Here is an 18,634-nt window from a genome sequence, read left to right on the forward strand (position 1 = left end):
TTCATGATATGAATATGTTATTTAATTGTTTTACTTTTTAATACTACTTAAATACTTGAACTTCTTTACCTTGTTTAAATCGAATATATATTTTTAGTAATTATACTTTGTAATATTAGACTATATTTGTGCTTTTTAGTATATTATAGATTGAAATATACATGTACATGTTATTATAACAGATTTATAAATATATTAGAAAAATAAGACAAATTAGCTTGAAATGGAGCTATTAGTGACCAATCATCAACAACTTAGCAACGAATTTAGCAACCAATTATCCACATCAGTGACCAAATTGTAAATGGCAATCGAAACCTTCTTCCATCTAACTACTAATTTGCGATAATATAACAACCAAAATATAGTATTTATCTTTCATATAGCTACCATATTATGATCAACTTGTGACCGATCACTAATCAATAACTCATTTTCAACTAATTTAGTGACTAAAATTTCTGATGTCAAATTTATTTAAGCACCCGAATAACGATCAATTTTTGGTCGCGAATTGATCGCTAATTAGCAATTGAACAAACACCAACTAAATTATTATAATTGCCAAAAGGTCCTTATTTATGAAAAGCAACCAATTTTTTGTATTTAGTGACCAAAATTTTGATAACTATTTTACTTTTTTTGTAGCGGGTATTTCCTTTATTATCTTGGTATAAGTTCTTTAATGAATGATTAAAGCCAAATGGTCCTTTAATGTGTATTAGTATACACGTGATATCAGTGTACAACTTGTATATAATAAAGACAAATTGCGTATAATATTAATTTTAGATTACCTAACTAAGCAAGCAGCGCAAAATCTATTGAATGATTAAGAATAAATACACCCTATACTTCAAGCAGTAGCCAGGCCTTGATTGTTTTATCAAAGCAACCATGTTTCTGCTGATTGATCATATATGTCCTCATAAATTTTAAATCTCTATTATGCATAGATTATTAGGTGTTATATAATTGCCTGGATTCAAGAAGCCTAACTTAGTCATTATTGGTTTCATTAGTTCAAAAAATTAGTTAAAAGCAAGCATAACTAATTGTCTATGCGATGATAATCTCCGTTGCTCTAAACAAAGCCCAATTATCACAACATTAACACCCACTATTGATATTGAAATTTTCCTCAATTTAAAAAAAAAATAATAATAATAAAATCCAGAGCTGACTCATCTTGAGCTTAAAACAAATATATATACAGACTTATTTTAAAAAATCTCACCATTCATGTTATATCTCGAGTTTACTGATGTGAAAAATTTCTTCCTTGGAATACATACAAAAACAGTCACTGTTAGGAATTATTCATCACGCTAATTAAAATTAAAACTCATTAAACCCTTAAAATTATAAAAGAATTAAGGAATAAATGTAATTTTTTTTTATAATTCTACCCTTATTTTTAAAAATATTTTATATTAATAATATTTTTATAATTGTACTCTCCATTCATATTTATGGAAAAACTCATTTTTAACATAAAAATTTCTAAATTAACTAAGAAAAATTCTAATTAAAATAATATTTAAACTTAAAAATAAATATAAAATTAAAAAATCTCGTAATTAAACACCGGTCCAGGACAACGTGATAAAAATATAAATAGTTGAAACCACTTTATTTAAGATATTTATTTATTAATCTAAAAGTTTATTGTATTGAAATAAGTTTTTAATGAAAATATAAATAGAAAGTATAATTATAAAAAAATAATTAATATACAGTATTTTAATAAAAAAAATCAATGGTACAATTATAAAAAAATGCAAAATTTAAAATTTTTATAGACATTTCTCCAAGAATTGATAATGTATTGTAAAAAATTCAAAAAATAACATACACTCCAATTATATTCTAAATAGTAAAAAGATTAAATTTACGCTTTCTAACACTAAAAATATGGTCGGAATTTGGACCTGAACTAGCTTGTGTTTTCACCTTCCTAATTACCTAATCTAGGAAGTTGGGCATGGCATGCAAGGAAGATAAAACAAAGTTGTCCGGGGGAATATTAACCTAGAAGGCAATGACTCTCAATTTCTTTTATTTAAAAAAAAAAAAATAATCATTTTACCTTTTAACTTCGTATTTATCTTGCTTGCTCCTTCAACTTACAAATTTGTAAAATAATTTAATCTATATGACTGGAGTGTAATACTCCCTCGCTCGCTCTACCGTGATAGAGATTAAATTATTCAATAATTGAAAATTGAAGGAACATATACTCTACCATTTTTGTAAAGAACAAGTTATTCACAACTGAAATTTGAGGGTAAACAAAATGAACAGCCAAATTATGCATTCAATCGGTATATACATGAATGAAAAAACATTCCCAACAATATGGGTTTCAACGGTAGACATGCATAATTAACTGAAACCTGTTTTCTACAATGCTAAAAAAATTTTCAACTTCATGCATGTTTCTCCCAAATTTTCTGAGCTATTACTTCCACCATATCTGATGAAAAATCATACCTCTCAAAATTTGGAGCCATGGAATTCATCAAATTGTTAGGAAAAACAGAATAAGACCTGCAGCCAAACGCAACGCCTTCTGAGAGCATCCTACTGTACGCTCTGCCCCTCCATAATACGCCTCAATCATTATCGCAAATCTGCAAGTTCCAGTTGATGGATCATTTTTGGTGATCATTGAAATGTTTTCAAATTTGCATGCACTGTCAAGTTGATTCTGAATCTGATAGTAACTGTTCAATGCATATGAAATGTTCCCCCTAGTATCCAGACTTCCACAAGAGGTTCCATAACCAAGACTGGTGCAGTCAGCAAGTCCACAAGCATAGCTCACACTAGGCGCCACATTTGGGTCATCAATCTTGGCTGATGGCTTCATCACACACCACTTCCGCTCCAGATAATGGACATTTTTTGCTTCAATTAGAACTCCTGAATTTGTTGTGCCAAGGTTAAGGGCATACTTGGCTCTTCCATCAAATGTGAATATCCCCCAGTGGCGTTCGAAGTTCCCCGGATCAATGCTCTTAGCATCCTCATCAATCAAACTAAATAAATATGCATCAATAGGTTCAGGCCTCATTGGGGTTCCTTTCCCACCTGCGATATGCGACATAAAACCTTGGTTGAATCGCTGAGCATAAAATCCATTAGCATTTTTATCTCCATCAGTAGGCCATCCAATCTCTCCAACAATGATAGGCAAGTTTCCAAATCCATTCTTTTGTAAGGCATGCGCAAGAGTATCATAATTAGCATCAAACATGTTGTAGTAGGATGTCCCACCATCATTCAAAGGAGTCGCATTGCCATCAAAGAAAGCATACTCAACCGGAAAGTTTGGATCAGAATAAAGGCTTATGAAAGGATAGATATTCACGGTAAAGGGGGAACCACTATCACTCAAGAACTTGACAATGGTAATCATGAGATCATGGATATCAGCTCGAAAGTCACCACCAGATGGAACACCAGTTGAACTCTCATATACATCAGCATTCAGGGGAACAGTCACCTTTACTTGATTGCTCAGTCCAGCTTTTACAAGGGCAGATTGGACATTCTGGAGAGCTGGGTATGTTGTTTTGAGAAAGCTTCCATTGTAAGTTTGCAAGAAAGGTTCATTTCCAACTGCAACATATCTGTACAAATATAACTGGTGTTAAATTACAACTATAAATAATACAAAAGCACAATTCATAAAAACGAACTACATTGCAGGATCCTATATATGCTTACTTGTTAGTCATGCATGAGTAAGAATGACATAGCAAAGCCAAAAAAAGAACCTGTTCTCTTTTCTTATAAACTTTTAGATTTTTTTTGCGCATCTATCAAATATGTGTGTATATATATATATATATGGCAACATGAATTCTTACACATTTAAACAATCCTGTCTACAAAGGCCTATGATTTCGACTACTCTATGAAGACTATTATCTAAAGATAACTGAAAAATGCATAAATTTTTATAATTTGTATGCAGGGTAAAAGTACAAGAAATATGCCAATGGAGTTTCATGACATATGTAAATGCATATGTACATGGCTAAAAGTTTCATGACATAACCTAAGGATTGATGCAATGGAGTTTCAGAACAGTTAGAAATGCAAGCTGAAGATCAAATTTGCAATGTGTGAACAGTTGTATGTCTGATTTTGAGTAAACTGAAGTAAATGGCTTAGATTGTGAATCTGAAAGACTTTTGGCCTGTGATTTTCAACAGAAGGAAAGAAAATGATCAAAACAAGGGGAATTATGGGGAGATAAAGAATTCAACAAGTGGTATGAACTACAACGTTGAATTCATCGATATTTTTGTTCATGGATGAGCCAGACAGTAGATAATCTTAAAAGATGAAGGGGAAAATGTCACATATAGAAGAAAGAAGTGGAAATGGAGAGAGGAAGAATCCAGAAGTTAGCAAATTGAAGGGAAAAGGAAATTAGCTAGTTTTGGACGGAAAAGGAAGGTTATAAATAAGAAAAATACCTGTATTAGAAAGGCATTTTGGGATCAATAACAAGATTACCTTTCTCTCCCAACTCTATTTTCTCTTCTGACACAAATTCATTCTTCTTCTCATCTGTATTTCTTTTTCTTTCTCATCCCTATTTTCTATTATCAGTTCCTGTTCCTTGACAGAAAATCCCATTTTTCAGGAATTTTTCAAAGTATGAACTGAAGTAAAAAAAGTTAGCCTACTCATGAGTCATCACAAATTGGAGAATGCTTAAAGATTGAAAAGTTGGCAACTAGAGGGAAATTAAAATTACCAACATTGACCATAATTTGTTTATGAATTTACCCGGCCCTAAGTTTATATAACCATTCCCAAATATGATCACATTATACATAACTAACTATATTCAATACTTGACACCCCAAAACTTTACCTGGACTGCATAAATCCACAATAAATTGCTCCAAGGGTTAAATTCAAAAGAGCGATAGAGAAGATCTTGCTTTGGACAATGCTCACCTAGTAGTGCACAACTGAAGCAGTTACATCCTTTTTTTATTTGATTAACATATTTATAGTATAAAATGTATGGCCTGGACTGGTCCACCATGGGTGACCAATTCATGTGTTTCTTCAATAACATAATCCATAACATCCACAGCTAGCAGAATGATCATCAAATGAACTTGGAAAAGTTTCCAGTAAAATTTAAACTGGAAAATAAGATTCCAGGTCCAGTAAGAACAGGAAATCACCAAAATGATTCCATAAAAGGAAACATGGGGAATGCAAAACATCAAATCCTCAAAAAATATGGTTACAAAGATTATCCTTACATTAGCCTTTGTTTGGATCCTTAGTTGTGCAATGGAAATAAGGAGAAATTAGAGAGGAGAAATAAAGAGAAAAGAAAAGAAAAGAAATTAAAATCCTTTTCCATTGTTTGGATAAATTGCTACATTAGTGAAGAAATAAAATTCCTCCTCTCATCTAATTTACTTATTAGGCACAAGTTGTGATTTTTTTTTTTATGTGATATCAAGGATATACAAGTAATTTTAATATAAGTGGAATGTAATGATACTCATTTCCCTTCATTTCTCTCCAAAATGCAGAGAAATGTTTTGGGATAATAAAGAGGAGTAGAGAAATGAAATTTCTCCTCTTTTCGCTTTCTTTCTCCTCTTTTCTCTCCTCTAATTTGTTATCCAAACAAAGGAAAGGGTAGAAATTCAACTCCATTTCTTTTCTTTTCTCTCCATTTCCCTCCATCCAAACAAAGCATAAGTCTTAGTGAAGCAGCGGTATACAAAGTGGGAGCGGAACATAACGTTAAAAATGCATAGGCAAAATAATGACACTCATAATTGCATTCAAGCAGTTAAACCTGCTATTCCAAAAACTTCCAGAGAGCTTGAATTGACTGTTAATGACCATAACAATTCTCAAACTACAACAATGCCTCACTTTACAAACACTAAAATCAATTAAATAAAAAAATGTCTATTATTCTTTTCCCCTTCCTTTTGATTAAGTTTATTATTATAACCAAAGAAGCAAGAGCAAGCTAACCTGATATTGACATTATTGGTGGAGATATGTGTAGAGACATTTTTGGCAACCCATTTCTCAGCAGCCTTCATACTGGTAGCCAGAGTTAAAAGCATGTCATTTGGGATTCCCACCATGACCTCAATATTGGATCCACCAAGAGCTCTCAGTGTATCATAATCTGCATCAAAAAGCTTAACTTTTTGGATTCCATTGTCCCTCAGTAGCCTCACCACAGTGTCTGGGGGCAGTGGGTGGGTTGCCTGTGTGCCCCAGTTGGCACCTATTCCACTTACTGTACTCACTACTGAAAGTAATGATATTAATACAACAGCCACAGAGAACAATCCCATCTTTATCTTCTTCAAATCTGCTAGCCACCTTCTACACAAGATAGCCCACTGAAACTAACTAGATCGATGGGTTTTACACCACCAGATTTAAGAGACACAGAAATAACCCCAGTAAAGGGGAATCTTTTCTCTCTCTCTCTCTCTCTAAAACCAACTGTAGGGCATCCCAAGTGGGAAAGAGCAGAAGTCGGAGCTCAAAGCTAACTACGGAAATAGGAGGTGATGCAAGTAAAGAGAGAGAAGAGCTGATCCAAGTACAATAACCAGTACAAGAAGAAAACAACTGAGATTCAGAGCTAAATTTTCACATCAGAAGTTGCAAAGGACGCAAAACCCATGTCTAACATGATTCCAGAAATCACGAGAAAAAAAAAAAGGAAAAAAAAGATGATCAAGTAAAATAAAGAAATCCCAACAACGAATAGTTGCAGAGCTCAATATTAGACCAAAATCCCAGAAAAGATTCTTGAAAATAGAGGTAGAAAAGAGAATAAAATATAATATATTAGAAATTTATGAAGTTGTTGAGAAGCAACAGACACAGATAGGTTAATGAGTAATCCAACGCTAGAGACATGCCAGTAGCAAGCAGAAATAGAAAGAAAACGAAACAAAGTAGGAGAAAGGGAAAGCTAGAAGGTGATGTAATGAAAGAAGCTAGGGATGGAAGAGTGGGGAAAGAAGTAAGCTCAAGAATCTGTCCAACAAAATACATCCTAATCCAATCCAACCCAAAAACAGGCACTTTGCCACCTAGGCCTAAATGCCTTTAACAGACTAGAATCAAAATGCAATTTATATCATCCAATTTAATCAAAATTACCGATAAAAAAAATAAAATTTTGATTAAAATTATAATTTAATCTCATTTAATTGAAATTTTTTAAAATTTAATTTTTTTTAATAAAATAATTAAAATTTAATTTTTAAAAATTTTTTATATCATCCTAATATTATTAAATTTGACTATAAACTACTAAAAGGTGTTAGATAAATAGGTGGACATTCTTTTCTTCTGAATAAAGTTCATATAATAGCACCCGTGATTATAAGGAAAATTCACTCGTAAACTTGAATTAAGTTTTTCTAATTTATAATTAATTAATAATGAAATTTTATAAAATCACTATTTTATTGTTAAAATAATAATCAAAAAATTAAATTATTTATTACTAAAAAAATTATAATTAAATTGTAATTTTACAATAAGTCTTTAAATTTATATGAAATTAATTGATTCGTTCTTATTTGATTAAAATTTTTTTATATTTTTTATCATTCAGTTAAAATATTAATTACTTTAAATTATTTATATTTTTTAATTTGTTGACATATCTCTTTTTAATGTAAATTTTAAATAAAGTTTGTTAATTGAATAATATGAATTATTTATTTTTATTAAATATAATATAAAATGAAAGTATGTGAAAAATAAGTAAATTTTATCATTTTAATTAAATTTATCATATATTTTCAAATTATATAAATAAAATAATTTTATTTTGAATAATAATAATATTTAATAGAACATAAAAGAAAGAAAAAGTGGTTTTTTTTCTCGACTTGTTTGTTCTAACAGCGGCACAACTTTCGACAAAACAATAGTACAAGTGGCAGTGCTTGTTCACAGCTCTCTTTAAACGGCTCTCTGACGCCGTTGCTTTCCACAGGATGCTGGAATGCTCTTGCATTTTCGAATATTCTTCTCCAGACATCTACTAATTATCGACTTAATTACATTTAAACTGCCGTTAAAAGAATAATTTACTTAATATATTTTTTTCATGCAAAAGAAGTGAATACTCAATAGAGAACACAGCTAATTAATAAATAAATTTAGGAATAGTTGGATCTGACAATCTCATTACAAAGAGATAAGATCAAAGAATATAAAAAAAATAGAGTCGAAAAGAGACATACTAATTATAATTAAAAAATTGCTTGCACTATAACAATAATGAATTCATGAATTATTTTTTATAATTTAATTAGAGGTCTGAATAAAATTTTATTCATGAATTATTTTTTATTAATATCAAAATTAAAATATTAAAATTTTTAATTTGTAATTTTAGCACACAAAACCAATAATAAATATAAAATAAATTAATGGTTAATTTATATGAATTTAATATGATTTATTTACATTACAAATGGTTATGGATAAATTTTAAAAAGCCCAATGTGTTTGGATGAATGATTGATTCATTTTTTATAATTTTTAAATAGAGTCTACGTGTCCTGCCTTTTCTTATTATTCTGATTATAAAATTCTCTTGTCATCTATCTCCCCTTACACGTATATTATGTAATTAAGATATATAGATAGAAATTTTTGTAAATTAAAAGGAAAAAAGGACGTTAAAAATTATATGGAGTATTGGATATGGTGCAATTGAGGAGTTCTTTATATTTTTAAACCATCAAGTTCCCTTTAAACCTCAAAGAGAATTGCTTTAAAATTTCCATAATCATCCAATTAGAATGGCATGTTAGAGGTGTATGTTTGTATATATGATATGTGTGTTTTACAACAATAATGTCTACATATGAGACTTTAATAGAAATCTTAGAATTAAAATCTCTAATTAAAATTTTAAGAACATGTTGAGAATATGATAACTTACCACCTATTGTTATAGTATAAAATTAGAGTTCGATTTTTATTTACTTGTTGGGCAAACCTAAGGTTCATTTTACCCAAATATGTCTAGTGTTATGAAATATTTACTATTTCTGAACAATTGTTCTACTTAACTAAATTACTTGATTTGGATGGATAAACCCTTGATCATGTAAGTTTAGGGTAAGAGTTAGGCAAAACATATAAGATATGATAAAAACATAGAGTTATCACCTAACTTATCTAAGAGTCATATAGAGATGTGACTGATAAATTATGTTTTCTACCTAATTTAATTTATAATAATTTGTTGAGCAAACTCAAGGTTATTTAAATTAAATGGATCCAAGTCTACTAGGAGTTCTACCGCTAGATTTTTTGAATTAATAGATAATGATATTAATTTAAATAAAGTAGTGGGAGACTAATTGAAGATTAAAGATCTTATCTAATAATTAGGAAAAATACATGAGACTAATAATTATTATTTTTGGCATTTATAGATCTTTTTTCCACTATGAGTAATAATCTATCCCTGCGTAGTATACTTAATACTAACACATTAACTAAATTAAACTTTTTATACTAGTATCGCAATTTGAGAATGGTTCTCAAGTAAGAAAAGAGTTATATATTTTCGATCAAGACATACCTAATATTTTTTATGAGAATGCTAGTGATGATGTTAAGAAAAGTAATGTTAGCTAACATGAGTCCTGAACTTCAAATATATTTATGATTGAGGAAATGAGAGGTATATCTACGAGTGGTAAGTGGAGCAAAGGTTGTTACGTAAGCTGTAGAAACTTATTATCTACTTTTATCTTCTGACTTAGTATTAGAATTGAATAATTATTATTATATTCTAACACTTTGTAGAAATATTATTTTAGCTTCATTTGTAGTCTTAAATAAATGGATTCAAGTTTATTATTGAGAATAATACTTATTCTTTTATAATAAAGGAGCTTATTATGAAACTGGAATTTATATAGATAGTTTATATAATATTTCTTCTGAAAAGTCTATTCTCAATATAAAAGTATGATCGTCATATTGATGATGATTTACATGTGTGATGTTAGCTAACATGAGTTTTGAGCTTCAAGTATATTTATGATTGAGGAAATGAGAGGCGAATCTACGAGTGGCAAGTGGAGCAAAGGTTGCTATGCAAGCTGTAGTAACTTATTACTTACTTTTACCTTCTGGCTTATTATTAGAATTGAATAATTGTTATTATGTTCTAATACTTTGCAGAAATATTATTTTAGTTTCATTTTTAGCCTTGAATAAATGGATTCAAGTTTATTATTGTAACGACCAGAAAATCGGACCGCTACCGGCGCTAGGATCCAGGTCGGCTTAAGGCCGCCGGGACCCGTAGCAAGCCTAACATACATCCTGAAAACCTGCTTAATCCCATACATGATCAACAAAATACATAAAAATTAAAACTTTTCTTTCATCCATACACCAACTCAACCTGTGCATGCACTGAACATAAACATGATCATAACTTTGACCCCTCTATGGGATCTCATCAATACCCCCAATGGGCGATACATCATAAGTTGAGTTGGTTTACATAAACATCATAAACATCTGAGATCATGTAATAAAAGGGATAACAATACCCATAGGGTCAAGCACAACTTCTAATCCTCAATATCATTACACATAACATGACTATTCAACTTTACATCATCTTACAATTTATCATGTCCACTTCCTATCTATTACAAATACATGACTTTACTCTCCTTGACTTCTCTGTCTAGCCCGCACCTGCAATCCTGGGGGATTAGGGAAAGGGGTGAGCTACTAGAGCCCAGTGAGCAGAATAATGAAAAACAACATTTAAAATTCTCATGCCATCATGTAATGTAACACATCACAACAAATCACATCTCGGATGGTATTGTCACCATTAGTCCTCTACATTCCAAAGTGCCGGGACGTAGAATGGGTACAACCGGTCTTTCTCTTAACGTAACATATCATAACATTCCAATGTGCCAGGGACGTAGAATGGGTACAACCTGGACTTTCTCTTACATAGTGCCAGGGACGTAGAATGGGTACAACCTGGACTTCCATACCATATCATGCCGTAACATCATCATACCATATGAGGACTAAAGGATCACCCAATAACCAATCCACATCAACATCATAAATGCAATGCAACATATTCATGAATTCTAATGCAAACAACCTAATTCATCACATGGCATTCATGATGCATGAACATGCTGAAAACTTTATAATTTATTTGCTTTAAATCGTAAAGGTTTATTCTACTCACCTCTGGCTAGCTCTGACAAAGACTGAAGCAGCTGACTCACTGCTGGGGTCCTCGGTTCCTCAGGTCCGAACCTACACAGGTGGACTCAAATGAGGGACCAAACAACTAGAACATAATTCTAAAAACATCCCCCAAAACCCCCCTAAAATACCTCAAAACAATCATGCAAAAACATGCAAAGGAAGGCTGAACAGGGCACTTTCGGCGGCAGGTTCGGCGGCCGAAAGTCCCTCCAGAGCCGAAAGTCAGGCAGGTTCGGCAGCCGAAACTCCCAGACAGAGGCGAAACTCATGCATGTTCGGCGGCACTTTCGGCGGCCAAAACTCCCAGACAGAGACGAAAGTCTCCTTTCGGGGGCAGGCTTCGGCAGCCGAAAGGCTTGCCTCCCCAGCCATGTTCGGCGGCCGAAAGTCCTTCGGCTGCCGAACCTAGTTTCTGCCAAAGGGCAGAAACTTGGCTCCTCATGCCTCCAATGCCTCCCAAACCTTATAAACATGCACAATCCTATTCTACAACACACATACTCAAGCATACAAGCTCCTAGGGGCTTCAAACTACCTTAAACCCCATCTACAACACATCAAACAACACAAATCCAACATACATTGTCCATAAACCAACATAAACCCAAAAACTCATAAAACCCTACACATGCATTTCTACTTCAAGAATCAACTTAAAACTTGTTAAAAACATGTAGTGAGCTTAAGATCGACTCTTACCTCTTGAAGATCGAGAGGAAAACGACCCTAGCTCGGAGATGGGAGAGATTTGAGTTCTTGAACCTCAAAGCTCCAAAACTTGCTTTAAACTCGAAAATCTTCAAAACAAAGTAAAAACTTGTGAAAATCTTGAAAGATCTGAAGGAAAGGACTCAAGATTGGTGAGGGGTGGCGGAGAGCTCACCTTGGCCGACAATGGGGAGAAAAGCTCGCCCATTTCGGCTAAGGAACCCTTTTATAGTGGCTGGCCAGGCCACGTTCGGGGGCCGAACGTGCCTCCGCATGCATGCCATGTTCGGCGGCCGAACTTGAGGTTCGGCGGCCGAACCTGGACTTCCCTCACTTATGCCTTCGGGGGCCTAAGGCACACCCGAAATGCATGCATGTTCGACGGCTGAACTTGAGGTTCGGCGGCCGAACCTGGGTTTTCCTCCAAGGTTGTTTTCATGCAAAAACTCATTTCCATCTTGCTTAAAACCATAAAACACATTAAAACAATTTATGAAAACATGGTTTTTCCCTTCTAGAGGTCTCCGATATCCGAGATTCCACCGGACGGTAGGAATTCCGATACCGGAGTCTAGCCGGGTATTACATTCTCCCCCCCTTAAGTACATTCGTCCCCGAATGTTCCTCAACTAGCATATAGCATGGCATACACATATCATACATACAAAGCACATAAAACTCACAAGGAACAAACCTTAGAAAAGATAAGGGTATTGCTGGAGCATGGACTCTCGTGTCTCCAAAGTGCATTCTTTCATATTGTGGTGGCTCCACAGGACTTTCTCCATCGGGATTTCCTTGTTCCTTAGCTTTCTGATCTGGGTGTCTATGATCCGTACTGGCTGTTCAACATAGGTGAGATCCTCTTGGACCTCCACATCAGGCTCACTAAGAACCTTGCCCGGATCTGACACAAACTTCCTCAACATCGAAACATGGAAAACCGGATGGATTCTTTCCATTGAAGCAGGTAAATCCAGCTTGTACGACACATTCCCAACCTTTTGCAAGATTTCAAAGGGTCCGATGTATCGTGGGGCTAGTTTACCTTTCTTCCCAAAGCGAACCACTCCTTTCATTAGAGACACCTTAAGCAATACCAGATCCCCCTCCTGAAACTCTACTTGCCATCTGCGGATGTCTGTATAACTCTTCTGTCTGCTTGCAGTAGTCTTGATCCTTTCCCTGATTATGGGTACTACCCTGCTGGTAATCTCTACTAACTCAGGCCCTGCCAAGGCCTTCTCTCCAACTTCCTTCCAGCAAACAGGTGACCTGCACTTCCTTCCATATAAAGCTTCATATGGAGCCATCCCGATGCTAGCATGATGGCTGTTATTGTAGGCAAACTCCACCAAAGGTAGATGCTGCCTCCAAGAATCGCCAAAATCCATCACACACATTCTGAGCATATCCTCGATAGTCTGGATGGTCCTTTCGGACTGTCCGTCCGTCTGGGGACGGAAGGCAGTACTGAAATCCAACCTAGTACCTATGGCATTCTGCAGACTCCGCCAAAACCTGGAGGTGAACTGGGGCCCTCTATCAGACACTATTGAAACAGGAACCCCATGCAGCCTGACGATCTCATCTACATACACCTGCGCCAACTTGTCCACAGAATAGCCACTCCTGACAGGGATGAAGTGAGCAGATTTGGCGAGTCTGTCCACAATCACCCATATGGAGTCCAATCTGTTGGACGTCGCCGGTAACCCCACTATGAAGTCCATAGCTATATTCTCCCATTTCCACTCTGGAATAGGTAGCGGGTTAAGCATTCCAGCCGGCTTCTGATGTTCCAGCTTCACCCTCTGACACACTTCGCAGGCTGACACAAACTATGCCACTTCTTTCTTCATCGCTGGCCACCAATAAACTTCCTTCAGATCTTGATACATCTTGGTGGCTCCGGGGTGAACGCTGTATCTTGCATTATGAGCCTCCCTCATAATGTCTCCTTTTAGCCCTATGTCATCTGGTACACAAAGTCTGCTCCCATAGCGGAGGATCCCCTTACTGTCAAATCTGAACTCACTGTCCTTGCCTGACTGAACAGTCCTGGCAATCTTCACTAACTCTGGGTCCTCATGCTTTTTCTGAGCCACTTGCTCCAGAAACACAGGTGTCACTCTCATCTGGGCCACTAAAGCACCTGTACCAGACAACTCTAACTGTAGACCTTCATCAATGAGCTTGTAAAACTCCTTCACCACTGGTCTCCTTTCTGCCGTAATGTGGGATAGACTGCCTAGTGACTTCCGGCTTAGGGCGTCTGCCACGACATTCGCCTTACCCGGATGATACTGAATCTTGCAATCATAGTCACTCAGCAGCTCTACCCACCTTCTCTGTCTCAAGTTCAAATCTCTTTGACTCAGGATGTACTGCAGGCTCTTATGATCTGTAAAGATCTCACATTTTACCCCATAGAGGTAGTGCCTCCACATCTTGAGTGCAAAGATTACTGCTGCCATCTCTAGGTCATGCGTGGGGTAATTTAACTCGTGCTTCTTCAGCTGTCTAGAAGCATAAGCAATCACCCTCTCATTCTGCATTAGTACACAACCCAGTCCCACACGGGACGCATCACAAAAGACTGTAAAATCCTCATCACTAGATGGCAGAGCTAACACTGGTGCTGAAGTCAACCTCTTCGTAAGCTCTTCAAAACTCTCTTCGCATTGGTCGGTCCACACAAACTTCTGATTCTTCCTGGTTAACCTGGTCAGAGGAGCTGCTATTTTTGAGAAGTCCTGAACGAATCTCCTGTAGTAACCTGCTAAACCCAAGAAACTCCTGATCTCTGTCACTGAAGTGGGTCTAGGCCAGTTAGCTACAGCTTCTACCTTTTTGGGGTCCACCTCTATTCCATTTTCTGACACTACATGCCCCAAAAAGGAAATGCTCCTCAGCCAGAACTCACACTTAGAGAACTTGGCATACAAGCCATGTTCCCTCAAGGTCTGCAAAACCAACCTCAGATGATGGGCATGCTCCTCTGCATTCCTGGAATACACTAAGATATCATCTATGAAGACAATAACAAAGTGATCCAGGTATTGGCTAAACACTCTGTTCATGAGATCCATGAATATTGCAGGGGCGTTGGTTAACCCGAACGGCATTACAAGGAACTCAAAATGCCCATATCTGGTCCTGAAAGCTGTCTTTGGCACATCTTCTTCTCTAATCCTCAACTGATGATACCCAGATCTCAGATCTATTTTGGAGAAACAACCCGCTCCTGCTAGCTGGTCGAATAGATCGTCGATCCTTGGTAATGGGTACCTATTCTTGGTAGTGACTTTGTTCAACTGCCTGTAGTCGATACAAAGTCTAAGGGATCCATCCTCCTTCCTGACAAACAAGACTGGTGCACCCCAAGGTGAGGTGCTCGGTCGAATGAAGCCCTTTTCTACCAGCTCTTGCAACTGTTCTTTCAATTCTTTCAACTCAGCTGGAGCCATCCTGTAGGGAGGAATAGAGATCGGTCGGGTTCCAGGCATCAGTTCTATCTCGAACTCTATCTCCCTAGCAGGTGGTAAACCTGGCAGCTCGTCTGGGAAGACGTCTAGGAACTCTCTAACTACTGGCACCGAGGCGGGCTCTCTAACCTAACTGCTGAACTCTCTCACATGAGCCAAATACCCCTGACATCCCTTCCTAAGCAACCTACGAGCCTGAAGAGCTGATATCAGACCTCTAGGTGTACCCCTCCTGTCTCCTCTGAAGACAACCTCTGACCCATCCTGACCTCTGAACCTGATTACCTTGTCCCTGCAGTCCAAGGTAGCACCATGGGTAGATAACCAGTCCATCCCTAGAATGACGTTAAAATCTGTCAAGTCTAGAACCACAAGGTCGGCGGAAAGGCATCTTCCCTCAACAAAGACTGGACTGCACTGGCAGACTGACTCTGCCACTGATGGATCACACTTGGGTCCACTGACCCAGAGAGGACACTCTAACCCAGAGATCATCAGACCCAACCTTTCGACGGCTCTCGGAGCAATAAAAGAATGAGATGCACCAGGGTCCATCAAGGCATACACATCTGAACAACCAATGACTAAATTACCTGCCACCACGGTGTTAGATGCATCTGCCTCCTGCTGAGTCATGGTGAAGATCCGTGCTGGAGCTGATGGACCTTCGCCTCTGAAACCCGCTGACGAAGAGGCTGCCCCTCTTCCTCTGCCTCTGCCACTGGCCTGAGTCATGGCTGGAGCTGCTGGCTGAGCCACACTGCCAGAAGCCGTCTGCTGAGACTGTGCTCCAAAAGCTGCCCTAGGACACTCCCGAGCCATGTGTCCCTCTTGCCCGCATCTAAAGCAGGCTACTGTCCCAGCCCGGCAAACTCCCCTGTGTGGCCTACTACACTTTGCACAAACTGCATTATCCGCACCAGAGCTCGAGCCACTCCCTAGTCCCAGACTAGATTTGACCTTGTTCCAAAACTTGTTCTTCTTGGGCTTCCTAGTGGTATTACTCCACTTTTTGCTACCTGAAGCTGCTGCACTCAGAGAAGAAGAGCCTAGGGTCTTGGAACTAGAAGACTGTGCCACTGACTGTCTGACTGTTCCCTGAACGATGGCATTGGCCTCTATTTTTCGGGCCATATCCACTATGGCATGGAAGCTCTCCCTATTTGCTGACTGGATCAAGGAGGAATATCTAGAGTGGAGTTTCATGATATACCTCCTTGACCTTTTCTGGTATGAGTCAAGATTTTGCCCTGCAAATGGCAACAGCTCCAAGAATCTATTTGTGAACTCCTCTACACCCATCTCATCAGTCTGCCTCAACTGCTCAAACTCTATCATCTTCAGCTCCCTTGAACTATCTGGGAAAGCCCATCCTGCAAACTCGTTTGCAAACTCCTCCCAAGACATGCTGTCCACTCTGGGGTTCACATAATTCTTGAACCACTCTCGTGCCTTCTTGCACTTAAGCGTGAACCCAGCCATCTGAATGGCTCTACTGTCATCAGCCCCAATCTCATCTGTGATCACCTTAACCCTTTCAAGATACACAAATGGGTCATCCCCTTTTTCATACTGAGGAGCACCCAGTTTCATGTAGTCGGTCATCTTGACCTTGCTCCCACTGGCTGAGCTAGGTCTAGGAGGTTGAGTAACTGGGGCTGCTGGTTCTGTAGGTGGTGGAGGTGGGGGTGCAGCATTCCCCGAGGTGGGGTTTACCGGGTGAGGATAAAAGGGTGAGGGTGGATAAGCTGGGTACTGGGGGTGAGGTGGATAGAAAGGTGGATAAGGCATGTAGGTAGGGTAGGGGCTAAAGCTGGAGTAATCCGATGTGCCTCCCATTGGATACCCTGAACCCTGTGGGAAGGGTGGATAATGGGGTGGAAAACCATACCCCGAGGCCTGAGCGCCTCCCTGAGACTCCCCTATCCCTTCTTCCGTCATGCTGACATCTAGATTCCCATCCCTCCTCTGATCCTCTTCCATAACCTCCCTCACATCTGAAGAACTTCCTCCTCTATCTGTCCCCCTTCTGCTAGCATCAAAAGACCTTCTAGGGTCCCTTGACACTCTTTCTCTGCTTGATCTACATGACATTGCCCTAGGCAATGCAGGAGGACGGGCACTCGTGCCCTCATCCTCAGGTGGTACTCCAGTCAATCTTGCTGATCGACGAGTTCCCCTCATCCTGTTTTCTGAAAGGCAGCACATAACAAACAAACATTAGCATCATATGGTTCATGTGGGCACACATGAACCCTCATCACATACATCACATATCATTAATGCACATGCATATAATCATGGCATTTCACATCATCAATCAAGACAGGACTCTACATCCTATCCTAGTGGACATGATCTTCCTATTGTGTTTGACCTTCTATAACATCTATGAGCCCGACACTCTAGCTCCGATACCATTTTGTAACGATCCGAAAATCGGACCGCTACCGGCGCTAGGATCCAGGTCGGCTTAAGGCCGCCGGGACCCGTAGCAAGCCTAACATACATCCTGAAAACCTGCTTAATCCCATACATGATCAACAAAATACATAAAAATTAAAACTTTTCTTTCATCCATACACCAACTCAACCTGTGCATGCACTGAACATAAACATGATCATAACTTTGACCCCTCTGTGGGATCTCATCAATACCCCCAATGGGCGATACATCATAAGTTGAGTTGGTTTACATAAACATCATAAACATCTGAGATCATGTAATAAAAGGGATAACAATACCCATAGGGTCAAGCACAACTTCTAATCCTCAATATCATTACACATAACATGACTATTCAACTTTACATCATCTTACAATTTATCATGTCCACTTCCTATCTATTACAAATACATGACTTTACTCTCCTTGACTTCTCTGTCTAGCCCGCACCTGCAATCCTGGGGGATTAGGGAAAGGGGTGAGCTACTAGAGCCCAGTGAGCAGAATAATGAAAAACAACATTTAAAATTCTCATGCCATCATGTAATGTAACACATCACAACAAATCACATCTCGGATGGTATTGTCACCATTAGTCCTCTACATTCCAAAGTGCCGGGGCGTAGAATGGGTACAACCGGTCTTTCTCTTAACGTAACATATCATAACATTC

At 37.5% G+C, this 18,634-nt stretch overlaps 1 protein-coding gene across 1 annotated transcript; it reads right to left on the bottom strand.

Annotated features, from left to right (window-relative positions):
- Positions 1-2,288: 2,288 nt before the first annotated feature.
- LOC110606838 (glucan endo-1,3-beta-glucosidase 6) lies at positions 2,289-7,104 on the bottom strand. Its single transcript, XM_021745824.2, has 2 exons — positions 6,034-7,104; positions 2,289-3,635 (listed from the first exon to the last, which is right to left on the bottom strand). The coding sequence occupies exons 1-2, from the start codon at positions 6,363-6,365 to the stop codon at positions 2,522-2,524; spliced, it is 1,446 nt and encodes a 481-aa protein (XP_021601516.1). The 5' UTR covers positions 6,366-7,104; the 3' UTR covers positions 2,289-2,521.
- Between the last annotated feature and the right edge of the window lie 11,530 nt (positions 7,105-18,634).

The sequence above is a fragment of the Manihot esculenta genome, chromosome 18 (genome assembly GCF_001659605.2).
Source record: "Manihot esculenta cultivar AM560-2 chromosome 18, M.esculenta_v8, whole genome shotgun sequence".
Classification (NCBI taxonomy): Eukaryota; Viridiplantae; Streptophyta; class Magnoliopsida; order Malpighiales; family Euphorbiaceae; genus Manihot; species Manihot esculenta.

Excerpts from the sequence above, each read along its gene's own strand:
- LOC110606838 (XM_021745824.2), bottom strand. The coding sequence starts at position 6,365 with ATGGGATTGTTCTCTGTGGCTGTTGTATTAATATCATTACTTTCAGTA. Across the intron at positions 3,636-6,033 it reads ACCAATAATGTCAATATCAG|ATATGTTGCAGTTGGAAATG; the intron begins GTTAGCTTGCTC and ends ATATTTGTACAG.